Source organism: Biomphalaria glabrata, chromosome 10 (genome assembly GCF_947242115.1).
Source record: "Biomphalaria glabrata chromosome 10, xgBioGlab47.1, whole genome shotgun sequence".
In the NCBI taxonomy this organism is placed as follows: Eukaryota; Metazoa; Mollusca; class Gastropoda; family Planorbidae; genus Biomphalaria; species Biomphalaria glabrata.
Window position 1 is genome coordinate 14767176 of NC_074720.1, and position 27290 is coordinate 14794465.

Consider the following 27290-nt stretch of genomic DNA (forward strand, 5'->3'; position numbering starts at 1 on the left):
TCACTTATCTGTTTCTTTGCTTTGTTAATTTTATAGGGTGCAGACTTTTAGTGGCGATTGCTTTACATTTGTTTCTTGTACATGTGTATTTTGGGTCATACATTTCTAAGCCATATCAAAGTGCAGTCCAATGATTAAAAACTGTTCTTATGTAAAACTGTGTACTATGCCAAAATAACATAAGCGGCTGCGAAAAAAAAAAAAAAAAAAAAAGATCCACGCTTCAAGCAAAATGACTAATACTTGTCAAGTTCCACATTTAAAAAAAAAACAACACATTTTTTTTTTATATTCTGATTATTAGTAAATCATTTTATACATTTTCAATTTGATGAGCCAAGAATTGTCACTATTAATGCATTTTATCATTCAAAAAGCACATCAAAAATAATACAATGAAACAATATAGATGATATTAACACTGACAGAATAGTTGCCATGCAAACAACCTAAACACAATAATTAACCTGCTGCATTATTTTAAATTGGTACATAATGAAATAATTTTTATTTAGTCAAATCAGTTCTAGTGTGCCTAGATACGGATGTTGAATTATAATGATTTGAAAGCACAATATATGTGTAGCCTATATATATATATATATATATATATATATATATATATATATATAGCCTATATATATATATATATATATAGCCTATATATATATATATATATTTATACTATTGTTATTTTTATTTAAATTTTTTGAAATCCTTTTCTTTTTGATTCTAATGGAAGTAGGGTTGTACTTCAATACAGTCTTTTGATTATCATTGTAGGCCCTTAATCATGCCATACCACAGCAGTCCTATTTAATATAGTCTATAATAACAACTAAAAAAAACACCTTAAGTGCATCCTTCAATATACAATTTGCATAGTTTGAAATTCATAAAAGCTGATATAGACGACTTCATAAAATCTATCCAGTTTAAAAAGATGCAAACATTTATAAACGTGAAATCATAATAACTAAAGATTTAGCTTTAGTTGCAACTTAATCCAGAAATAGCGCTGCCGATACTCTGAGCCAACCCGTGGATGATTGTCAGGCTTTGGCGAACTTCATTTCTCACTCCTTCAGAGTTATCCAAAATCTGCAAGACATCGTTCTGCAGTTCATCCATGCGGTTCAGGATGTCTGTGATGATGCCGCCCACCAGTTTGATTTTGGGCAGAAGATTGACGTAGCGGGTGCGGTGCTTCTCTGCAATGACGATGGCCAGCTTCACAACAGCGTCGGCAGCATCTGTCGTATTTAAAAGATAAACAAATACATGATTGTAATATAATAGTTATAGAATTACCTATAAAGAATATAATGCTATCGCATAATAATGTGCTTTTTTTTATTTATATCAAAAATGGTATTTAGTCGTAGTCTAGTAGGCCTACTGTCTTACTTCTTAAAAGTGTGTCACACAGTCTTCTGTGGTATATGATTGTTAGTGATTGATAGTAGTAAAAGAGATCATTCGCGACGTATGTCCACGCAATTATACAAGTGCGGTCATTTGGTTATTGCCAAGATCAACTGTCAGCTACAGCTTCAGTCAGTCAGTGATTAGAACTTTTCATCTCGGATACATGGGGTTTTGATCGATCTGTCATTTACGTCATTTGTCATAGTGAACAGTCTCTGTCACATTTCAAAACCAAGGTAAAATGATAAATCAATAAACAGATTCGAACAAAACTACACCTCCAACCAGGAAGTAGTTGCTTTTTCCAACACTGGAGACAGCCGCATCCACTGCTGTCTTGTTGATCTCAACGGGTCTTATCAACACACTTATAACACTGTCTACATCATTGTTACTGGCACCGCCAGCGGCTTGGGTCTGTTTGTTGCTCGCAGGTGGACTGAAGCTGCTTACTGGGGTCTTCTGTGGGCTCGCGTCTCCCGCCTTTTCCGAGCTAACTGTGGAGATGGTCTTTTTGTTTGAACACCGACTTATCACCTGGGTGAGAGATTCGCTGGCAGTGACTAAGTGAGCTGCGAGCTCGTTCAGCGCGTTGATCGAGTCCCTCTTTTGTGAGGGGAATTTGTCTTTGATAGACTGGATGATCTGAAAGAAGGTCTGTATTCCTGGTTAAAAAAAAAGAGGATATCGAATGACATATTAGCTAGCAACTCAACGAAAAGAGCATTTGAGATGATTACGATTGTTATTTATAGAGTGGATGGGATAACAAAACAAAACTATAAATAAGAGTTTGTAGGTATCGGGCTAATAGTTCTAGTTTTTATAATGTACCGGACAGTGCCGGTATTAAACTTCACCATTTCTTTTTGGATATTTGCATAAAATGGAGGTAAATCCATAAATAGAAATGTTAAGTGTATCCGGCTTACAGAATATGGACGTATTGATAAACTAGCAATTTTTAAAACCAAAATAAGATTTAAGGATTTGTGAGAACGATTTAAAGTGTAAACAAACAGCAGGTTACTGTAAATACACTTTCGTATGAAAATCTTCATTGGCCAAAGATTACAAGTCGTATCCCGACCAGTGCAATGAACGAACGCATTTTAAACTTCCGATAGACAATAATTTCATCTCTGATATTTTCTGCAGGTCACAGCTAAGTTTATTTAGTCAAATCAAAGCATGTGTGAAATCAGAAAAAAAGTTCCAAATACTTTATGAAATATTATGACATTTAAAAAAATCTAGCTATCTATGACTAAATTGAAAATATTTTAGAAATTGTATGATAGGTGTCAGTGACAATTAATAAGGCCATTCGTAAGAAACAACTTTATTCACATATAATTACCGGCTGGAATGATTTTGATTTGCTCTATAATGGCATCTACTTTACTGTCCGCTATAAAGTTGAGAGTATCTTTATTCTGGTCAAATTGTTTTGTTATTTCCATAAACAGCTTCACAGCCTCTGTTGAAATAGTAACAAGAGATACATTTATCAATGACTGTTATTTGCTTGCCTGCCTGCCTACCTACCTACCTACCTGCCTGTCTGTCTGTCCGTCCGTCCCTCCGTCCGTCTGTCTGTCCGTCCGACCGTCCGTCCATTTGTTTGTCTGTCTGACATTCTATCTATCTATCTATCTATCTATCTATCTATCTATCTATCTATCTATCTATCTATCTATCTATCTATCTATCTATCTATCTATCTATCTATCTATCTATCTATCTGTCTGTCTGTCTGTCTGTCTGTCTGTCTGTCTGTCTGTCTGTCTGTCTGTCTGTCTGTCTGTCTGTCTGTCTGTCTGTCTGTCTGTCTGTCTATCTATCTATCTATCTATCTATCTATCTATCTATCTATCTATCTATCTATCTATCTATCTATCTATCTCGACCGTTCACTTCTACTCACCATTTTGTGTTAAGACAACACCAGATTGAGTCGCTGGTCCACTGATGGAGGGACTTACAAGTAGTACACAAACAGTCAACAACAATAACTTCATCTTAGTTTAAACTTTCTCTGGCAGAAGTAATTGGGGAAAAAATAAGCTTGTTATAGTATACATTGAAACAAAAAAAAAACTAGAGAAAAAGAGTTGTTTTTTTTTTTTTTTTTTGGGGGGGGGGGGGGGAAGACCTTGGAGACATTGGCAAAAAGACCGAAAAAGACTTTTTTTTCACCATTTTCAACCAAACATTTCTCTCTTGTCTTGTTGTAAGAAAGAACTATACTGTTTAGTAAAAGTTGATTTCAGGAATGAAGATCATAGAACATTTTTATAAAATGGAGGCAAATGCGTAAATTGCAAGCCTTTTGGCGTATCCGGATAGGGAACGTTACATTTTGAAAACTATTTAATATTAACTATTTACTTAGCACTGTAAAAGTAAAAAAAAAGAAAAACCAGTAAATAAAGATTTGGAGGATAGCCTTTCATATAAAAATTCCCAAGAAACATTCTTTTCTTTCCTTTTTCAAACTTTCTTTAAGATGTCAGGGTGTGACAGCAGGCAATCCTCAATGCTATGCAAAAGTTCAGTTTCTAGTTGGCAGCACTTCAATGCTCTACAGACCATGTCAACTCTGCTAGCACGACTGAAAATGTCGATTTTATGTAGCGTGAGTCCACACTGATGAGTTTGTAGCCAAATTTTTAATAAAGGCATATCAGCATTAGAGTACATAGGGCCGGGCTTACTACAGTGCATAGCTCAACTATTATTATTATTTTTTTTTAAATTAACCATCAAAATTTTGTAAACTATAAAGTAAAAAGTTGACCAGTAACACAGGGATGTGTTTGTGTGTGCCTGTGTGTGTGCGTGTGCGCGCGCGCGCGTAAGGAGTAATTAGAATCGGATTCAAAACCTATTACTTCGGAATCCATGTCTTTGATCACTCATCATCTTCAGTCTTACAACATTTAGCTATTCTAACTTCTCTTGTTTAGAATGCTTTCCCTTCATTTTAGTTCTTCAAAAAAATAAATAAATAAACTATAAATTATCTACTTTTATCGGGAAATATGAATGCACTATAAGAATATTTTTTTAATAAAGTTAGAATAAAAGTGTTAGACAAATTTCAAACATGAAAAATGACTTCACCTAACCCTTGTTTAAAAAAAACAACACACCAAAAAAACAAACAAACAACAAGCTATTTTTAACATAATGTTACGTGCTTGTGATATTTAATTAATTTATGTATTAATAAATACTAGGCTGTTCAATTAGTTTTTATTTTTTACCCGACATGTTTATTTCAGATTTATTAAATACTTTTTAAAATCATTCATCCAATTAAAAACAAAACTTTAAAATTGCCCTCCGTCTTCAAACATGGCTTCCTTGCAAGTTACAAGAAGTCCTCAAACCAGGGGTCAGTACTACAGTTTACTACAAGCCATCAGCCAGACTCCTACTCAAGATTACAAGTCCTTAAGTCGGGCTTCCTAGACTTAACATAATGTAAAAAACATCCAATTCAAGATTCTTAAAGTTTGAGTAAATCCATTCAATTATAAAATGTAAAAAAAAAAAAAAACAACACATGATAGAACATTGTACTTACCTGGCACAAATCGGTGCACGTGAATAATTTGAAAGCTGCGCTACTTAGACTCAGGAGATATGGTTTAAATATTGGACAAAGTCCTGGCTATGTCTTCCAATTATATAACGCATCTTCTGTTTGTTAATTAAACAATGCTAACAAGTTAATTATCAAGGGCATTGTCTCTCAGCAGACCAGACATACTTCATGACAGATTGATAGCCTGAATGTACTAGAACGTGGGAAGTCTGGTTCTATCGCTTAGGTAAGGGGAGGGATAGAAACAGGTGACCATATCTGGTGACTCTCGAGGTTGGTGGATAAGTCGTTACGAGGCTGAAAGGTGTTGTATTCAATAAACATTTTTTTAAAAGCTCTTTTTATATATACAACCAGAAGACCCACTTCCTTCTCGACTCATTTCCTGGTTAAAAAAAAAAAAAAATAGGTATGTTTGGCTTTCAGAGCGACGAAAAAATATAAAACTTGGCTACTTTGAGAAAGTTGTCTTTCCCTCACCAATCTTGCAAGCATTGTTATTTCTTTGACCACGCTATTGATATATGATCTGGTGGACATACCGCATTTTAAAAACTACTTTTATACATTAGACTACATTGTCTACATCAGTAGCCGTATAGAGCATATGTTGGGTCTCTGCTAATGTTAATTAAATTATTTTTAGACGTTGTATGCGGCAGCGGACAGGTTTCAAACTCGGGATCATCGTGATGTTAGTCAACACCCCCCATACAACTCCCCCTTTGTAGACACTGCGCCCACCCTTATGAAACCGTAAACCATATCCTTTTTGAATGTCCCCTCCTAATCCACCTTAGGCACTACTACTACAGCCCAACATAACCAACACCCTATATGGCAGTGCTGAACAACTGAAGAAAACAGCACACTGTTTTTCCTTGGGACAGTCTGCAAAAGAGCTGACAGCTCAGCAGCAATAAAGCTGGCTAGAAGAAGAAGAAGAAAACACAATCCAAGGTAATTTCAAAAGCCTCATAATTTGACAACCACAAAATATCACCAAGTCTCCAGTGAAAGGTACAAGCATACAGCGGGGTAACTCTGCTTGCTTTCTCTCTTCAGCCCTTGGACAGTCATGACATTTGTTTTCAAGAAATGGAACCCCTTTGAGATAAATAGATTCAAGATCTTCTTTGGAAAGAGGCTCATAGTTAGAATTTTACATTTGCTGACTAGTGAAATATTTGTGTTAAATCAACCCAAAGTCTTTGGTTTCAGGCTCATCTTAAGAAAACCTTTCATTTGTTTTGTTTACATTCAGACTCAGTATAAACTATAAGATGTCGATTTTAAAAAATCATCAAAAGTCTAATTTTCATCTGGTTTAAAATTGTATAACTCACTTGGAAGAGCTTAATTTTGAATTGCGTTAAGAATCTGTGTTTAGAATAGTGAAGATAAATGGCGGAGAAGAGAGAGTCCCATTAGTGTGAGGTGAAGAAAGATGTGCTGGTACGGACACGAAACTGGATTTAATGATATAGTGAAGTAAGCACACAGACAGGATCCACTGTGGGAAAGTTAGTTATTTTAAGTAGTAGTTTCGTCTTTTTTTTTAAAATGTTTACTCCAATGTCTTCTTACATACAGGAGTTAGAGATCATTGGTTGGTCGTTTCAGCAGCCCTTTGAATTACATCAAATACATCTATCTATAATGGTTGTAAATATTTATTGATCTACTTTTTGTAATAAAACTTTGTCTTTTAAGATTGAAGACAAATTTACATGGCTGTGACCTACATATTTTTGACACAAAACTTTTCTCGGAATTTAAAGTACTCCTTCCGTTGTCTGCGCCTGATCATATCCATTTAGATCTACGCTGTGCCTTTCCGAATCATGTTGTTACCAAGTAAATATTAGTAGAAGTAAGATGGCGTCTGAACTGGTCAGTTGAACCTGGTCAGTTAAATTGAGCCTTGTCAGTTGAAACTTCTAATTGAAGCTGTTCTAAACAGATAAACGTAGATAGGCATTTCTTATATAATAAAAGTGATTCATCACTAGCTCTATACTTATCGCTGATGTGAGCTTAAATTGAAACTCATCTTTATCGGTCAATATGTCTTTTATATAAGATAATATAACTATTATAATATATGACAAACAGTGCTTTTTTTTTGTAAAAAGAATAGGTGCCGGTACTCAGTGATAAATTGCCTAACTTACAAAATATTGCCAAAGAAAGCAATACCAAAATACCTGTAGATATTCAGTTACTCAGTTACCCAACAATTCTGGAATGAACAGTAAGTTTAGTTTTGTTGTTGTCAGAGTTACCTGCAATATACTTCAAAATTAAAACTAAACTTTTTTTTTCTTCTTAAGACCTACTTTTATTTTTAGATTCAGTAGATCAGTTAGACATTTCTCTTTAGATTCAGTAGGCCTACATCAGTTAGACATTTCTCTTTACATTCAGTAGGCCTACATCAGTTAGACATTTCTCTTTACATTCAGTAGACCTACATCAGTTAGACATTTCTCTTTACATTCAGTAGACCTACATCAGTTAGACATTTCTCTTTACATTCAGTAGGCCTACATCAGTTAGACATTTCTCTTTACATTCAGTAGACCTACATCAGTTAGACATTTCTCTTTACATTCAGTAGGCCTACATCAGTTAGACATTTCTCTTTACATTCAGTAGGCCTACATCAGTTAGACATTTCTCTTTACATTCAGTAGGCCTACATCAGTTAGACATTTCTCTTTAGATTCAGTAGGCCTACATCAGTTAGACATTTCTTTTTAGATTCAGTAGGCCTACATCAGTTAGACATTTCTCTCTATATTCAGTAGGCCTACATCAGTTAGACATTGCTCTTTAGATTCAGTAGGCCTACATCAGTTAGACATTTCTCTTTAGATTCAGTAGGCCTACATCAGTTAGACATTTCTTTTTACATTCAGTAGGCCTACATCAGTTAGACATTTCTCTTTACATTCAGTAGGCCTACATCAGTTAGACATTTCTCTTTACATTCAGTAGACCTACATCAGTTAGACATTTCTCTTTACATTCAGTAGGCCTACATCAGTTAGACATTTCTCTTTACATTCAGTAGGCCTACATCAGTTAGACATTTCTCTTTACATTCAGTAGACCTACATCAGTTAGACATTTCTCTTTACATTCAGTAGGCCTACATCAGTTAGACATTTCTCTTTACATTCAGTAGGCCTACATCAGTTAGACATTTCTCTTTACATTCAGTAGGCCTACATCAGTTAGACATTTCTCTTTACATTCAGTAGGCCTACATCAGTTAGACATTTCTCTTTACATTCAGTAGGCCTACATCAGTTAGACATTTCTCTTTACATTCAGTAGACCTACATCAGTTAGACATTTCTCTTTACATTACGTTCAATAACATTGAAAACAAACTAACAAACTAAATTAGTTTTTTTCCCGCACGTGATGTAAATGAGCGAATCTAAATAAACTTGCATTACTCTACCCTACACATTTGTTTGAAAAGAAGTTATAAAACAAAACGTATCATTTTCATGTTCATTCATCAATAACTTGAGGTCCAAACTTTTTTTTTTTTTTTTTTTGTAAATTAAAATGCAAAAAAGTAAAATGCAAATTTACATAAAAATAATGAACAAATATAATAACCTTTTCTTATTAATCTATTTTTTATGACTGGATATGACACAAGCTTTAGTTCTCAAAATAGCATTAGTGTTCCAGATCTGTCAAAAGGGCCGTCGAAAGCAGTTCATCATGTCTATATTATAATCCGATGAGTCCAGGCTAGGTCAAAGGTCATTGTTTTGATTGTTATTAACTATGCGCACACCGAAGTCAGCAGTTTTTTTTTTTTTTTTTGTTATTTATTGTCTAATTGACTGTTGGCGTTACTAAGTCATTACCATGTCATTAACGTGTCTAGTTATTGTTTTTCATCCTCAATCAGCATTTGGCCAAGCAAAGACAACCCATGACGTTTCAGTTGTGTAACATGAACTATTTACCCCTTATCTCCCTTACATAATTGAATTGTGATTGACCAGTTATGTCCTAAATACGATGCTAGGCACGAAAACTTTATAATTTAAAGAAGCACTCTTTTTTTTTTTTTTTTTTTTTTTTTTTAAAGGATACCTCAGCTTTTTAGCTTTTGACTTCAGTTGTCGAGCTGTTTACATCCTAGGAATCCTTGGGCCTTTGCCTCTTTTCTTTGCCTCTTTTTTGGGCATTGCCTCTTTTTTTGGGCTATTGGCCTCTTTATTGGGCTTTTTTTTTTTTTTTTTTTTTTAATAACAAAAGATGCATATTTTTTTTAGTAAGCGTACAAATTAAGTATTTACATTTTAAAGCACAATGATTGCAAAACATAGAATTGAATATAGTATATAGTTAGGTTTAGGTTGTCATAATATTTTAAAGATTTAAATTGTTTTGTGTATGGCGTTATTTTTTTCCAATAGCATATAATGAATATTTTTGAAATTTAATGTTCTTAAAATATATGTGGTGAGAATGTCAACAATAGATAGTTAAATAGAAACAATCAAAGAGTGAAAGTATAAGAAACTTAAATTGATATTAAAACATTTTAAACATCGTAGTCACATTTTTTTCCACTTTGTCTACATTGCTTATGGTTATTTCCTTTGTGCTTTGCTACATTACCCCAGTTCTTTATATTAACTTCTATCAAACGTGCATACACATCTATGTGTGTACACACTTATGCGAACATAAGCATTTAAACATTTATATTGTTTCTTTTGTTGTCTCCCTTTTAATGACAATTTTTGATTTCCTCCCTTGAGATTTGGAAAACTACTTCCTCATCATCAAGGTGGAAATCCTGTCTGCTAGAGTCAGTATATCGGGAGTTTCTGTTCAGAAACAATTTCTCTGTGGCATTTTTTTTTTTGGTCACAGGGACCAATTAGAGTCGTATCGAAAGTTATTTTATATGTATCTATATATATATATATGTATATGTATATATATATATATATACTTTTTTTTTTCTTGAATATTTTCCCCCTTTTTTTTCCCCCTTTTTTAATTTTTCCTCTTCCCCTCTTTAATATATAATTTCTCTGTAGACTGCACAAGCATGCGCAATATTGACAATGGTGGTGGAGAATTTTTTTTTTTTTAACAATAGTAAAAACTTTGACATATGTAAAAAAAAAACAAAAAACTTTAACATATGTAAAAAAATAAATAAATAAAAAATGAAACTAAATACTAATTTAGTAACAATTTGATGTAGAAGCTTGTTGAGATATGAGGTTATGTTGATGCTCAATATTAGAAAAACAGAAGAAGAATAACATCTGTACAGACTGTAAACGTCTGCAAGGTAAACGTCTGCAAGGTAGTAAGAAATAATATATTTGTATGTAGACTGCACAGGTATGCACAATACGGATAGTGGTGGTATTTTTTCAATACTTGTAAAGAAGTCACTATGGACATAATTGTTAAAAAGTACAAATTTATACAAAGAATTGTTTGCTTAGATATCATGTGGTCATGCCTGATTCTCAATACAGGAACAACAGAAGAAAAACAGTGTTTACATAAAACGTAAAGGTCTGCCCTTGTTCTTGATTTCTTTCCCTTTTCTTGGGTTTTCACGTGTTCGCTCCTGGTTCCTTATTGTGTTTCCGTTCCTTGACTTGACGGCCTAATGTTCCATTTCGATATGATTCTCTGTTTTAGTCGGATGAGATCTCTCGTTTTCTCCTGCCTAACTCTCTCGTCTTTGTAGATCAAAACTTTGGTTTAAGTGTCTACACTACTCTACAGTCACAAGGTCAAGGCGTGGCCTTCGTGATTGTATACTGTCTTGAATTGTCTTAACCTTTGTCAATTTCAAGGGGCGATCACTGTTTTGTTTTTTTGGAGTACTAGCTTTTCTAATTATATGGTTACAGGGTCTTTAAATATATAAGCACTCTTTTCATCATTTTTTTTTAATTGCACAATCCGACAGAGTATATAGCCGGTGAAAGTCCTCACGTTAACCATGCCGGTCTGTTTGTTTTAAAAATGGTGTATAAGTACATGCATACAATGTGGAATACTCTTTCAGATGATCAAACTTCACTGCACTATCTATTTCAAGCATGACGAAGGCGATGGTGAAATAATCAGAAATTGGATTTTTAAATCCCTTTCGGCTTTTTAAATTTAAACGTGACGGATTACAGAAAAAAAATACAACAAAAGCGTGTTTTCCTAAAAATGTCAAATTCTAATAAGACCTTGTCAAATGTAGACCGTTTTTGCGAGAGGCGTATGCAACAATATGGATTTAAACTTTTTGAACTAAACATTTCAAAACGTCTCCGTTAGTGTGATTCTTCTGGATTTTCTTATCTGATATTGGTCGAATTTGTTCAGACTATTGCACTTAATTATAGTGACGATTTTTGTGTGAAGAAAATGGCCGCGACAGAGACGTCTTACTTTAACACGAAAAATTATCTTTAAAACAAATTACGCCCATTACAGATGTCCGTGTGCTATAGCCTATATACCTAGAATGTCCCAGGGCTGTCTATGTATTATTGGACTTTTTTTTTTTTTTTACTAGGATGAATAATGCGTTCTAAAAGAAAACTCATTAATATTTGCCATTTTTTTATATTCCTTTTTTCTTATTATGAGAAAAAGATGTAAAAGCTAGGGCAAAGAATTTCTGAAGCTGAAAAAAGAATACGCTCGGCACCGGGGCCCAGCCCCGAAATCAGACCCCTTGCCGAGTTGAGCGGAAACCCTCCGAATGCTTAATTCTATCTCCAGAAAGAACGTTTTACAACACTTAAAATTATGTAACTCTATTTTAAAAAAAACAACAAAAAAAAAAAAAAAAAAAAAAAACAAAGTAGTAGTTTTAGTGAAATTTCATTATGTAAATTTGGATTCTAAACATAGTGTCAAATTACTTTTAAATGAAAAATAAAACTTAAGTATTGTGTTATAATCGTGACTAACTTTCTTTTCTTTTTCAATACATGCTTACAAACTATCACCGACCTCACTGTGGGAGCCTACATCTCTCCTCTAGGTCCCCAGCTATTGGTGCCCGTATGTGCATTTTGCCATCTGGAAATGTTTGAGAATAACTGCCTTAATGTGTTTTATTTCAAGTCATTGTATAAGTGACTTGTATTTTGAATTATTTATTATATATCAATTCAATAAAACTACTCAGCGTTGAGTTGCTTCGTTTTGTCCTGGTGGTGTGTTGGTTTTGAAAAGCAGCCATAATGTCTCGCTTTTAAAATGTTTATTTGAGACACAAAAGGTCTACAGAAATTATCTACAAAAATGAATTTAAATCATAAGGCGCTTTTGGTACAAACTCAGTCGTAATTAATGTTTTTTTCTAGAAAAAAAAAGGGGGGGGGGTGCGGGCATTTTAAAATTTCACACGGAGGCGGCCACAACCTTTGTAACGGTCCGGAGCGCAGTAATACCCAGAAACAAAAAAAGTCGAATTAACAAGGTAGCGATGTCCAGTACTATACTGCGAAGAACATCCGAGCTACCTATTGCGCAAGGAAGTCTGTAATTGGCATGATCTTGGTCAACTCATCCTCGTGTTGTAAATAAAACACATTGTCGCAAAAAAAATTTTGTCACGCAAAAGTCAGCAGGAAGTACAACATTAAAGCGAGATTCGATTATTTTTACATGACAAAGTCGACAAAAATTGTGTTAGTGAAAACGGTATGCATTCTAAAAGGTCTTACATGAAAGATTAAATGACGTCCCTTACTTATAATATTTTTTTATTTTTGGAACATTGTATTAATATCATTTTACTTGGTTAATATCCCAACATGGATTAATTATTGCATTGGAGATACAAACTTTGAAAGTAAAATTGAGCTTCTTATCGTCCCTTTCCACCACATAGCGTCTCTGGGAATAGCGCCTCACAGGTTGAGTGATGCTAGTCAATGGTGCAAATTCAAAATAAAATTTATTCAATGTTAAAAAAAAATTAAAAGTAATAATGGAAGTGATTATAGCTTTTTAGTTTAATTTTTAGAGAACGCTGCTGATACTCTGGGCCAGACCTTGGATGACTGTCAGGTTATGGCGAACTTGGCTACTCACGGCTTCGGATTTATCCAAAATCTGCGAGACATCGATCTGCAGTTCATCCATGCGGTTCAGGATGTCTGCGATGATGCCGCCCACCAGTTTGATTTTGGGCAGAAGATTGACGTAGCGGGTGCGGTGCTTCTCTGCAATGGCGATGGCTAGCTTCAGAACAACGTCGGCAGCTTCTGTTGTATTTTAAAGATGAACAAATGTCATTGTAATATTATAGAGTAAACGCTATTTAAGCTTAATTTGGCTATTTCAAATCTTACTATTTCAAATCTTACTTTTAACTCACACTTTTGTAATAATTAAAAAAGAAAAAAACAACATAATTTGACAACTGTTCACTATCCTGTCGAGATGACACATGATGAACTCAAGATGTGTGACACCTAAAGATTATATAGTCAATGGTGACAACACATTTTATTACATTCGGAAAGATCACTTCATTCATTATTGGATTTATTAAAAATATCTCTCCTAATCGCCCAATGGAACTCATGGAATCTACCAATTCTATTGTATTGTTATAAACCTGGTGGTGGCACAGATGGGAGTGGTGTGTGTGTGTGTGTGTAGTCAGCCAACGCCAATCGCCCCAGGCCAGCGCTAGACGAGCGGTCGAGCGTGACGAGTTACGACGGTCAGCCGAGACGAGTTTCAACATGACGGTTCGGGAAGGATCGGCGTCGTGAACACAGCTCAGGAGTGTCACGAGGGATGTAGTCATCTGACCACCCAGAAACGTCGAGCGGCGTTCTGTCCGGTTCGAGAAGGCCAGCAGGGACCCTGTATAAAGAGCGAAGGTATCAGAGACAACCAGACACAACTTCTCGATCTTCGGTTCGTTACGACGGCTCAGTACAAGTCCGAGACGAGACAGAGAGACCAGTGCAAGAGTTGATACGGCGGTACGGCTATTAACGGAGAGATATATGTACAGTCTTGTGTTACGTGCTGCCAATTGTACAATATTGGCTGTTATTTATTGACATTAAACTATTACGTTATTTTGGAGCCCTGAGTTGTCAAGTTCTTTCAGTTGGTGGTGTATGGTGCAGTTTGCAGAGAGCCTGGATAGTGAGATTCGTAACAGTATTGTATCATTATTGAGTATAAGAGTATAAGTAATATTTCATTTGCATTTAACCTCCGCCCGCCCGCAAAAGCAAAGATAATTAATCATTTATCTATATCAATTAAAATTAAATTTCAACAAAATGATGACAAATAAATAATTTACTATAGATTCTAGTTAAAATTGTCTTCGAGCCCGAAGATGAATGAGGACTGCAGTATTGCCCGTGGCTAGGCAGCCCGAGTTTACTTTAGTATTGAACATAACGTGTACATTTAAATTTTTAAAACGTTTTTTTTTATTTCGTGTTCATATTGTAACAACTCTGTTTTCAGCCGACGCTTATGGTGCGTATGAAAAGAAAAAATGTTTGTAAAATGTTTGTTTGTTTGTAAAGTGTTTTACATGTTTCAGAGTTGAAGATAATTACTTCCTAGTCCAAACCTCCCGCAGGACGACGGGGGATGGGAGGGGACAGGGTTTGAACTCTGGACCATCGATAAATCTGAACGACAGTCCAGAGCGCAAACCGCACGACCAGGCAGAATGCTTAGATGAGTTGAGATCCTGCACACAGGGTTTGTTGATGGCAGAACGAGAGACAAATCAAGCTTCAAGTTCGCCTCGCAGTCACTGGCAGACAGAGGTATTTAAGGTGCAAATGGACGCTGACCCGACTTTGTAATGATTATGGTACTCATATCAGGTTGTTGTTGACCTCCTTCAGTCGTAAAGCGACTATGTCTCATCTCGAACACTTTTTCACGTGGCTGTGGAGGCCTATTTTGGAAAGACACTCCCGTCCACAAATATCGCAGGTTTAGGTGGCTTTCGCTTTGGTGGTAGAGGCCGGTGATAACAATACCAGCGCATTCCTTGTAACTTCAATGCTATCGGTAAGCACTATAAGAAAACAGACCGGTTTCTATGATTTCACCACGAATATCAGAAAAACATACTGTCAACAACAACAATGTTACCTCCCTTTTTACAAGAAAAAATAGTCGTGTCAGAGGCGAAATCATGTCATGTCATTTCATATCATCAAACCTTTAATCACTTGTTAACTAGTAGACGCTAATTAGCAAGCAATGCTTTCACTTCGAGGTACAAAGTTAGTGGGTCTCGCCTGATAATAATCATCAGAAGGTTACACCAAGTACATTTTTTTTTTCAAAAGCAGACAATTTTTGTATTAAAGCATCGCCACTATACAGAGATGGCGCCATCGAGAAGTCAGTCGAAATGTAGCTCTTGGAGAGATAAGACGTACTTTAGTTTTGAGTTAGAATTTGTAGAGAACAGTCTTATAGTTTATTAGATCTAGTAGTAAACTTGAATATTTCTATTATTGTACTATGAAACAAAACTATTCATCTGATACAGTTTTATTTCTGTACATTCTATACATACAGTGATTCCTAGTTATTGAATTAAAGTTCTGTATTTGATTTAAAATGATCTTTGTTGATTGAATCTCTAAGATAGCATTAAGATCTAGAGATTTACATCTACAGAATCCTCGGCATCACAGTTACAAGATCACAGCACTCCTGACAGTTGGGCAAAGAACCATAACGAGGTCAACTAACAAAAGAGAAACTTACAAACAGTTTGATGTCAGGCTTGTTAACAGTGATGTCAGGCTTGTTAACAGTGATGTCAGGCTTGTTAACAGTGATGTCAGGCTTGTTAACAGTGATGTCAGGCTTGTTAACAGTGATGTCAGGCTTGTTAACAGTGATGTCAGGCTTGTTAACAGTGATGTCAGGCTTGTTAACAGTGATATCTTTAACTGTGATAGGAAATGATTGTTAAAGTGATGAATTGAGTCTATGCGACAAGAAAAGAAAAGCAACTTTTAATCAAGTCTAATCAATTCTAATGTCAATGTAAAAATGTCAGATATATCAACAAGCAGAGAATGGTTACAAAACAGATCTAGATACAATGATTGATTGAGATAGATCTAGATACAATAATGAGCTGAAATAGATCTACATACAATGATTGATTGAGATTGATCTAGATACAATGATTGATTGAAATAGATCTAGATACAATGATTGAGATTTATCTAGATACAATGATTGATTGAGATTTATCTAGATACAATGATTGATTGAAATAGATCTAGATACAATGATTGATTGAGATTTATCTAGATACAATGATTGATTGAGATTTATCTAGATACAATGATTGATTGAATTCTAAAAATGGAAATCATAAAAAGAAGAAAGGATTTATTTAGCTTTTTAGTTGCTATTAGATAGATAGATAGATAGACCGACAGACAATAAGGCAGACATACAGAAAGGCAGATATATAGATAGATAGATTGATTTATTGATGTATTGATTATTTGATTGATTACTTGATTGATGATACAGACAGCCAATCAGATGGATAAAAAAATAAATAAACATTTAATTCGAACAAAACTACACCTCCAACCAGAAAGTAGTTGCTTTTTCCAACACTGGAGACAGCCGCATCCACTGCTGTCTTGTTGATCTCAACGGGTCTTATCAACACACTTGTAACACTGTCTACATTATTGTTACTGGCACCGCCAGCGACTTGGGGCCCAGTCTGTCTTTTGATTAGCGTTGGACTGAAGCTTCTTACTACTGGGGAATTTTCTGGGATCGCCTTTTTCGTCTTGCGTGAGCTGGCGTTGGGGATAATCTTCTTGTTTGAACACTGGCTGATCACTTGTGTAAGAGAATCACTAGCAGTGACCAGATGAGATGCAAGTTCGTTCAGCGCCGTCTCCTGTGCGGGGAATGTGTCTTTTATAGACTGGGTTATCTGAAAGAATTTCTGTATTTCTGAGGAAAAAGATTTTTAGATTTTTAACATAATGTTTCAGACTAATTTATATCTTTTGAGGTTACCAACCACAATTGATTTTATTCCCGTGCTAACCAGAAATTCATTTATTGTTTTTTAACGCCAATAATAAAACTAATGCAGCGTAAAGGTACACTAGCTTATAGATTCCATTGAACATCTTCCAATATTATTTAAAACTCTAAGACTTTTTTTTTTTTACAATGACTGAATGAAAAGTATTCGGAACAACTGTTGTGTGATAGTTGACAATAAATATAGTCATTCTTTAAGCAGACAACTTTATACACATATAATTACCAACTGGAATAGTTTTGCTTTGTTTATATAGGGCTTCTACTGTACTATCCGTTATGTTGATGAGTCTCTCTTCATTCTGGTCTAACTGTTTCATTATTTCATTCAACAAATTCATAGTGTCTGTTCAAATAACATGAAGAGATTTTTTCCATCAATTGAGTATTTGAATAAATTTATCCAATCAGTCAAATAATCAATCAATCAATCAATCAATCAATCAATCAATCTATCTATCTATCTATCTATCTATCTATCTATCTATCTATCTATCTATCTATCTATCTATCTATCTATCTATCTATCTATCTATCTATCTATCTATCTATCTATCTATCTATCTCAACCCTCCAATTCCACTCACCTTTCTGTGTCAAGACAATACCAGACATGGCAGCTGGTCCACAGACGGAGAGACTCACAATTAGTACGGAAACAGTCAATGAAAATAACTTCATCTTGGTTTAAACTTTCTCTAGAATAGGTCAATATACAAGAATCACACATGTCTGTAGTAAAACAACAACAAAATATGTTTTTAATAGTTTTTATAATAACTAGGAAACTGGAGGTCTTGGGTTCGAATCTCGGTGAAGACTGAGGTTTTTACTTTCGGGATTTTTAGGACACCTCTGAGTCCATCCAGCTCTAATTGGTACCTGAAATTGGTGAAAAATAAAGGCGGTTGGTCGTTGTGCTGGCCACATCATCATCATTGGCCTCCTTCATTCGTAGAACGACTACGGTTAATCTCAAACATTTTTTTCATATGGCTGTGGAGCCCTATTTTGGAGAGACACTCCCGTCCACATAAATTGGTCGAGGTGGCTTTCGCTTTGGTGGTAGAGGAGCTGGCCATTTTCCGTGTGACACGCTTTTCTTCAAGAGCTGAGTGCCATGTTTTTTCGCTGTCAATAGCTTTCTTGGTCACCGTCTCTCTCCAACGAGTGCGGTCGACGGCTATGTCTTCCCAATGGTCAGTATCTTTGTTCACTGATTTTAAATCCCTTTTTATCACATCAACGTAACGGAGGTGGGGGCGCAATTTGCCCGTACAGAATGATTTTTGGGATGCGATTGGTCCCATCCGGCGAACATGTCCGAACCAGCGCAGGCGGCGTTGCCTGAGGACCGTAAAGATGCTGGGAAGGCCCGTTCTCGCTAAGATCTCAGTATTACACACTCTTTCTTTCCATGTTATTTTTAAGGTCCTTTGGAGGCAGCCACACGACACCCTCATTAACCGTGTGCCACAGAAACAGATGATCTTTACATCATCTGCCCCATAGATCGTAAGGTCTGAATGAGGAGCATTATGGGTAGGATGACGTTTTCATTGGTCATATCCTCCTTGTCTTATAGTTGACTGTTTAGCCTCAAGTGGTGGACATGTGGATAGATTCTTTTTTAAACAATAGAATGCTCTTTTATAAGACTAAAAGTGGCCGTCGCAACTATTTCCAGCACAATGTAGGGCAATATAGGCGATAATGAAATTGGATTGTAATTAATAATCACTTTTAGACTTTTGACATATAAACGTGACGGATTGCATAAAACAAAAGGATATTTTCCTACAAGGGCATTGAAAACTATTCGAATTGATTTATTAAAAAAAAAAAGGCCAATATTTTCTACACTTACCCGTCTTACTATGTTTATCTTTCTTGCCAATGACTTGATATCTCAGGGATAGCGCTGAACATGACGACATTTCATTGCAAGAGTTTATATTTGTTTCGTCAGACATTGACTCCAAGACAGGTAGAATAGAAGATAATTAAATAACACAAAAGTTCATTCTCCAGACATTGTGGCTTCTTAAATTGAATTCACGTGACATTAGTGATTCCCTTCTACTACCACCCCCCCCCACACACACAAAAAAATGTTATTGTTGTGGGTGGTGGTGGTGTGGGCGTTAGTCTCTTAGTATCAGTCGTGTACAAATAAGAGAATACCTTGGTTGTCTCAGGCTACTATTGAAACAGGCCTAATACTGACGTGGGCTACATACTTACTGGCCTGTCCGAATTCTTATTAACTTACTGACGTCGCTAACACACTTATTGAAGCTGTCTCTATACAAACAAAAATCAATGGAACCGTTGCAAGGGTGAGCAACTGCGCGTTAGAAAATAAACTAAAGAAGAATGAAGACAAGATAGAAGTAATCAAGAGTGGCAATCAAAACAACATGGCAAAAGTCGAGAGTACAGAATCCCTATACGTCACGAACTGCAAGGTTCCTTTGGTCCACGTAGTTCGCCATCTTGGATTTTTCTTTGATTCAGCTCTGTCTTTCAACCCGCACATAAATCAGCTCTGCAAGGGTCTCTATCTGCGGCTGTGCGGATTAGGCCAGATTCGACCTTAGTTGACAAATAAGTCAACTAAAAAGCTAGCTGTGGCATTTATACTTTCTCGCTAGCAGGTATACCAGATGATAGGCTGCAGCGAATTCAAAACAACGAATGGTCCTCCGAAAAACAAGACGAGATTCTGCTACAGCTCTCTTCCCTACACTCCATTGACTTCTTGTCAATGCACGAACCGACTCTACGTCCTGGGTGGCCACTTTGTCATCAGTGTATCTATACTAAATAAACGCCTTTGTACCTTAGCGAACTAATATCTCCATATGTCACTCTGAGAGCTTAGATTAGTTTGTCATTTTAACTCTTGTGTTTATGTGTGTTATGTTATGTTTGTTAAACAGCGGTTTATAAATAAAATTATTATTATGTTAGAAACGAACGAGTATTCATTCTCTGGCGCTGCCAGGGTCGAGTTTCGTTAAAGGGAAACAAAATTTATCGTAGTCCCTTATCAGTTTCTACTGAGGAATTTTCTGGTGATGTGGCAGGTCTGCAGCAGTACCGCCCTCTGACAGGCAACAAAATGTTCTATTGAATGTTTGCCTTAAAGGTATCTGTGAGGTCAGTTGTTTTTATCCCCTCGGTTGATATAACAATGGGGTATATTGGTGTTTTAGATAACTTCAATAAAGCTTAATCTCCTAGCCTAGGTTCTCATATTTTCTTTGCTTTTCCAACTTAGTTTTTCTCAAATTATGAGACAGCGGTACAGTGATGTTAATAATGGTTGTGGCTTTTTCTTTTTTATCGATGAGCAGCAGATCAGGGCGATTACAATCTACCGTTTTGTCTGTCAAAATAGGCCTATCCCAGTACAGCAGATGATCAGTAGACTCGAGTACCTCTTGTGGTGAGTATTTGTAAAAAGGAGGATTACCTTTACTGATCAAATTATGTGTCAAAGCCAAGTGCTGGTGTATTAACTTTGCAACTTGGTTATGACCACCTAGGTAGGCAGATTCTGATTGGGCTTAACATCCTGCCATTAGCAAAGCCTTCAGTTTCAGGGTAGAGATGACCTGCTTTGAGTCAAACTAAGGAAGCAGCCTTGTCAATGTTGTCCCCATCTAATAAAGCCGGGAATTTTCCGTGGAGTGTGTTGTCTTCCCATTGGCGAATCTCATGCCCTACGTCGTCCAAACCTACATTATCATCCATATTGTGTAGGTTCAGGGGGGTTGCTTCGGAGTCGTACTTGCGAAGGAAGGAAACTAGTTCATTGCTGGATGCGTGCAGTTTTGATCGTATTTTTGAAACAAACTTGCGTCTTACACAATTTGAAGATGCTCTGTAAATCCACGGCCTCCATCCTAAATGGGCAGGTATAACCTTATGGTGAAGGACCTGGGGTGTAAACATCCCTTTTGGTTAATACTTTTCTCTTGAGCCTGTCAATGTCATGTAGGTCGGTATCAGTCCATTCACGGTATAAAGGAGCACTGGGACTGCCCAGCTATTTATTACAGTTATGAAGTTACTGCCAGACAGTTCAGAATTTTAATTACTTTTATATTCACCAAGAAAGTCCTCTTTTATTTTTTTTAGTTTTTATGTTTTATCGTGGCAATTATTATTATTATTAATGGATAAAGACATCAACAACAGGATAGTCAAGGCAAAGGCTACAGAAAAGAGTTTGGGACAATACCTTGATAACTACCAGAACCAAAGCCCTAGTCTATCGGACCTGTGTGGTGAGCACTCTGTTATATGGTAGTGAAACATTGTCAACTTATTATTTGCAGGAAAATACTTTCCTTCCGTTTCCGGTGCTCAAAGCGAATTTTCAAACAACGATAAATCAATGAGGAAGTGCTGTGATGTATTCTTCGACCGTCCAGTTTTTTAATCATAAAATTGAAAGGTCCTTTTTGATGCTTTAAAACAATATCAATATTTTCATCAAGTGTTAAAATCAACTCAGGATTAGGCTTATAAATTCCGTTTCAACTTTTACGTAGATCGAATTATTAAAATTAATTGTTCGAAAACGCTATTAATAAATATAATATACGTTTTTTTGCCCGATTACGGACTTGAACCCCTGACTCTCAGATTTAAGAGGCTCTTCGGACTGAGCCATCCGGTCCGACCACTCTACTATCTGACACACTTTCGTGCCTGTTAACGTAAGTTGTACCTTATATGAACATGTGACAGGCTCAAGGCCTACATTTGACCTAGCCATTTTGGTCTCTAATTGTTCAAAAGTTAAGCCTTCTGACCTGTCCCCCCTCTCGCCCCAGCCCCACCATTTCTAACCAGTTTTGTTTGTTACATTTGATTTCACTAGCCTCACGGATGTCATCACTGCTCTCCAGTTTGTTTACTAGTCTTTGGTCCCGGTAATTGAAAGGTTGACTTTTGTATAATATCTCTCTAGCTCAAAATCCAACCCAGGACACCACGACTTGTGAAGGCTGTGATTTTCATTAACCTCTGTCCAAAACAACAACAACAGATGACCTTTAGCCCTTTACATCATCGGCCCAAATAGATCGCAAAGTCTGAGAGGGGGTAAGGGGGGTACTTTTACTTTTTTTTACAACCAGACACATCACTTTAGAACTAAAATCTTGTAAACTAAATGTTTCTCATAAAGGAAAATTTTGTCCTGAGCAACATTTAAAATTTTTTAAAATCTCTAAACTTCGAGGCAGGGCGATTGGGGCGACGTGGTCGTTTTGGCTCTGAATGACACATTATAAATGTTCATTTTATTTTGCTTTTAAAAAGAAGGAAACACATCACAAAGTATTCACCAAAACGTCGCGATTCGTCGAAACTTACACCCATAGTGCATAATGAGGTTCCATTGGAGATGATTTTTCAGCAGTGACACTTGGAAATTGAGATGAGATTGCAGGGCCGGTCTTAAGCCACTGCAACATATGCGATCACAGTGGGCCCCGCGCATTCATTGGCCCCGCGCTAATTGTAAGTGTAAATTATTAAATTAAACCATTATAACTTATATATAATAACAGGGTTTCCACGGCCTCCTGCTTTAATGAAATCTCCTAAAAGGGCAAAATGTACGAAAAAGTCCTAAAAATCTCCTGAAATTATTAAAATCTCATGAAAATTGGACAATATTGTCATTTTTGGGGTGCCAAAAAAATAAAAACAGCATTGTGAGCTTTCATTTAATAAAATTTAATTGCAAAGACGAAAGTATTTTCTAACTAAACTAATTTTAATTTTGACATTATGTTTATCCCTACCCCACTGGCGGATCCAGGGGGGGGCGGAAGGGGCGATCGCCCCCCCCCCACTCGGCCGACCCCCCCCCCCCGGAGGGGAGGCGGACGAACTTTAGTATAGGATTCACACAATTTGTATACGAATTTATTACTTATGTTAAAAATATATACTAATTATTTATATTTCAACCTATTTTTACATTATTTCGCCCCCCCCTCTAGTATGTTGGCCGATTTGGTGGGGTCGGGAGGGGGCGATGGTATCATTCCCACCCCACCCCCCCCTTAACTTTCGAGTGGGGGGGGCGGTCCAATTTATTGGTAGAAATCCCAGCCTGCTAACAAAATCAATTAAATATCTATATCCTTGTAACTTGTTATTGATATTTTAACCGATCTTTATATTATGTCGTTCCCTGTTTGCCGATTGGTGGGGGGAGGGGACGAATACCTCTTCTGCCCTTCCCACCTAAACCCTTTGAGTGGGGGGGGGCGGTCCGTTTTTATTGAGAAATCATAGTTTTGTGAACAAAATTAGTTGAATTAATATATAAATTGTATATTATGTCGCTCCCTTTCTGGTATTTTGGCCGATTCGGTGGGATGAGGGGGGGGGCGATTGCATGTACTGCCCTCCCCACTCTAGCCCTCTGAGTGCTGGGGGGGGGGCGGTCCTATTTTTGTGGAGAATCATAGTTTGTGAATAAAATTAGTTGAATATCTATATAATATAAACTACGTATTGATATGTGACCCATTGTAAATATGTCGTACCACACTCTAATCTCAAATTGTATCATTAGAAAATTTAAATGAAAAAGGGTTGTACCAGGTGGGAGGGGCGATACATGCAATCGCATTTCCCCCATCGGACAAATCAATACTTTTTCTTTTTTGTATTATAGTTAAGAAATTACAAAATTAAAAAAATCTGTCACTAATATAATTTATATATACTATAAATGAAATTCTTATATCGAGTCGCCCCATACCTATTCTTTAATGCCAAATGCAATCTTTAGCAGAAATTAGTAAAGGAGCGAGGATTAATCGTTTTCACTCTACCGCCATTCCCATTTCCAGACAGAGTTTTTGTAATTTCACATGAAGTTATCATAAGTATTTTAAGAAAGACTTTGCATTGGAAAAGTTAGAATTCAAACGAAATTTTTCAGTATAAGAGTCATGATTGAGATGAGTTCTAAACTCAAATAACGTTTTCATAGTCGCCTTTTCCCAACCTTTACTCAATCTGATATTTTTCTAGCTAAATAAATTTGGGACTATAACTCACAATTTATGCTAGAGTTTTCTTGAATACTATTTATCGAATAAGTTTTTTTTTCGGCGGAGATCCTCAAAGCAAAAATCTAAATACGTGGGGTATCCTATCTTTTCAAGGAACAAATCGGTTTTATTTGCAATGTATTATGGGTCTATAAATTCAAATTAGAATATTTTTCAAGTACAACATTATTCGAAAGGTCGTTTTTTTAAAGTATGAATAATGAGCTTCAGGTCAGGAGAATGCGTTTCTACAGTGAAGAATGCAAGAAAACGCTTTTGGCGTCGGGGCTTCGCCCCGAACTCAATTTATGAGTAATGAGTTGTAGATGTCAGGAGAATACGTTTCTGCAGAGAAGAATGCAAGAAAACGCTTTTGGCGTCGGGGCTTCGCACCGAACTTCATTTATGGGTAATGAGTTGTAGATGTCAGGAGAATGCGTTTCTGCAATGAAGAATGCAAGAAAAGCTTTTGGCGTCGGGGCTTCGCCCCGAACTCCATTGATGAATAATGAGCTGTACTTATCAGGAGAATGCGTTTCTGCAGTGAAAAAAGCAAGAAAACGCTTTTGGCGTCGGGGCGAACTACATTGTGAAGAATGAGCTGTACTTGTCAGGAGAATGCGTATCTGCAGTCAAAATATCAAGAAAACGCTTATGGCGTCTGGGCTTCGCCCCGAACTCCATTGATGAATAATGAGCTGTACTTGTCAGGAGAATGCGATTCTGCAGTGAAAAAAAGCAAGAAAACGCTTATGGAACTTCACCAGAGAACCTTATAGCGCTGCCCCAGTTGTTTTGTTTTTCGCCGAAGGTTGAGAAATGCTGCTTTTTTTATTCTCATATTTATATATATACATATATATATATACATATATATGTGTGTGCGTGTGTGTGTGTGCGTGTGTGTGTGTGTGCGCGCGCGCGCGCTGTATGCACGTTTGTGCGTAGGGTTAGGGTTTACTGGGCGTTAGGGTTAGGGTTTGGAAAAAAATCGCCCCCCCCACTCCAAAGTTCTGGATCCGCTAGTGCCCTACCCAGACTAGTCCCTGCGCAATCCGTTTCGCATAGGGCCCTGCAATTGCTAGGGCCGGCCCTGTGAGATTGAATGTATAAAGGTTTGGCCAGTCCTTTGTCTCCATAATACAAACACAAAACAATAAGGAAAGTGGACCATAATCTTGGTTAATGACTTTTTACAGCACAGCGACATCTCTAGTTCAGGATGCGGAAACATCTTGTCCACCAAAGTGGGGGCTTTAAATACAAAAGGCTGACTTGGCTTTGGCAAATTACTATCCCTACTATATGGCATAAACACTAGGAAAAGAGGGAAGATATGACTAGCGACAGGAAGAGACAGAAAAAAAATGTTTAAAACAAAAACATATATTAAGCGTTGTTGTATCCATGAGTTTGAATCAGTCATGTAATTAAATTTGTAATAGATCTAGACTAACGCAAATAGCTCTGTGCGATTATAATTGTTTTTGTTTAGCACTATTTCGTGCTTTTAGCTGCTCAATGCGCTATGATCCAATCACTTGCCCGAACCAGTTGAGAAGGAAGAAAAAGAAGAAGGGGTTTCTGTGTTAAGGTTAGCGTGATCGCTTTTTAAATGTATTTTATACACAAAACAAATGTACGACATGAATTCAAAATCGAGCGCTCAAGCCTCCTCTAGCCAATATACAAACTACTGCGCCAGCGAAGTGCTTATGAAAATAGAACGTGTCAGTTTCAAACGACCTAATTCTCTAAACAGTATAATTGTGAATAGTTCAACTTATACCTCCATATCTGTCAAGTACGATATACTTCCCTTGTTCGATACCAAACAAAATATTACCATTAACTAATTAATTGGTATTGTTTTAAAATTGATTCTTGTTTTGTCAAGTACAAGAAATAAGTGTGAGAAATTTCAACTCGATCGGAGATTGGGTCTGGGAGAAATAACGGGTAAAAAAATTGATTGTACCTTACAGATAGACAGACAGACTGGCAGAGTTGATATAAGCTTTGTAAAAAGAATGGACTACAATGAACTGGAATTGAGAAATAGCGGACATGTTTAGGGGTAGGGGCTGCTATAACAACTACGCTTGGAATGTTAGGGACAGTGATAATTTTGCAAGGAGATAATTGACGCAGCGAAACGCAGGTATTGATTCATTTCCTTGTTTTCGATTTCCATTTAAAGATTGACAATTGGATTAGATATAGTGCGTTGTTTTCAAAGGGAAACAACCATTCTATTTAGGTGGGTTGTTGCAGTTATGAGTTATGTTATCTGAAATAAATTACATTAAATGTTGATAATTAAGAGACTTTCGGATTTCCACAAAAAAAGTTAATCCCAGCAATATGTAATTTTTTGTTTACACTGTGCGTTTTCGTTCTTTAAGGAATATAATTCAGTAAAAGAGAAAAAGAAGAGAAAGCAATATGAAGAAATGTGGTCGGGACATGGGCGTAGCCAGGATTTTTTTTTCGGGGGGGGGGGGGGGGGGGGTTGGGGGGGTTGATTTCCCCCCCTCCCCCCCCCCCCCCCCGCGAAATTTTTTTTAATATGTATTTATGTGTGTGTGTGTGTACATATTCTTTATTGCATTCTGACCCTTCATTCCTTCGGAAGAATGTGCCACAGAATAGGTTCTTCCATGAATTAGTGGAAAAATTGTAGATTCCCCGCCATTACTAGCAAGGGGGTCTGGGGGAGCGCTAGGAGCTTCCCCAGCGCGGGGCGAAGCCCCGCCGCCAAGCACTATTTCTGGTATTGGAAGCCAACAAAATGCATATTCTGAGGTATCTACACTGCATTTTCCTGCTATTAAAAAGTTTTATTTCAAAAACCTAATGTGCTTTTCTTACTGACTTAGACCCTCCCGCGCCGTTCGGAGCATTTGACGTAAAGCTGTTTCCATAAAAATCTGTCACTGGTAATGTCTGAAGCCTCTTCCCACCTGCCATGAGGACCTCAATGAATGAGTGGCGTCAAGTTGTACTAGGATATTATTGCAACTCTTCTTATGCGTAATTCA

The 27290-nt window shown here is 36.6% G+C and overlaps 2 protein-coding genes across 4 annotated transcripts; both read right to left on the reverse strand.

The window, feature by feature from the left end:
* Nucleotides 1–690: 690 nt before the first annotated feature.
* On the reverse strand, nt 691–5309 carry LOC106054390 (uncharacterized). The gene is made up of 5 exons (XM_013210228.2): nt 5021–5309; nt 3356–3466; nt 2789–2908; nt 1707–2093; nt 691–1253 (listed from the first exon to the last, which is right to left on the reverse strand). The coding sequence occupies exons 2-5, from the start codon at nt 3447–3449 to the stop codon at nt 991–993; spliced, it is 864 nt and encodes a 287-aa protein (XP_013065682.2). The 5' UTR covers nt 3450–3466; nt 5021–5309; the 3' UTR covers nt 691–990.
* A 7390-nt stretch (nt 5310–12699) lies between these two features.
* LOC106054395 (uncharacterized) lies at nt 12700–21489 on the reverse strand. Of its 3 annotated transcripts, none has more exons than XM_056043086.1 (6): nt 21408–21489; nt 19026–19134; nt 17746–17856; nt 17385–17504; nt 16679–17062; nt 12700–13329 (listed from the first exon to the last, which is right to left on the reverse strand). In XM_056043086.1, the coding sequence occupies exons 3-6, from the start codon at nt 17837–17839 to the stop codon at nt 13085–13087; spliced, it is 843 nt and encodes a 280-aa protein (XP_055899061.1). In that variant the 5' UTR covers nt 17840–17856; nt 19026–19134; nt 21408–21489; the 3' UTR covers nt 12700–13084. The 3 variants fall into 3 exon arrangements, with proteins under 3 accessions (XP_055899061.1, XP_013065683.2, XP_055899062.1); XM_056043087.1 differs by lacking the exon at nt 21408–21489 and adding an exon at nt 15836–16023 and having other exon boundaries at nt 13166–13329; nt 19026–19184; XM_013210229.2 differs by lacking the exon at nt 21408–21489 and having other exon boundaries at nt 19026–19158.
* Nucleotides 21490–27290: the final 5801 nt, after the last annotated feature.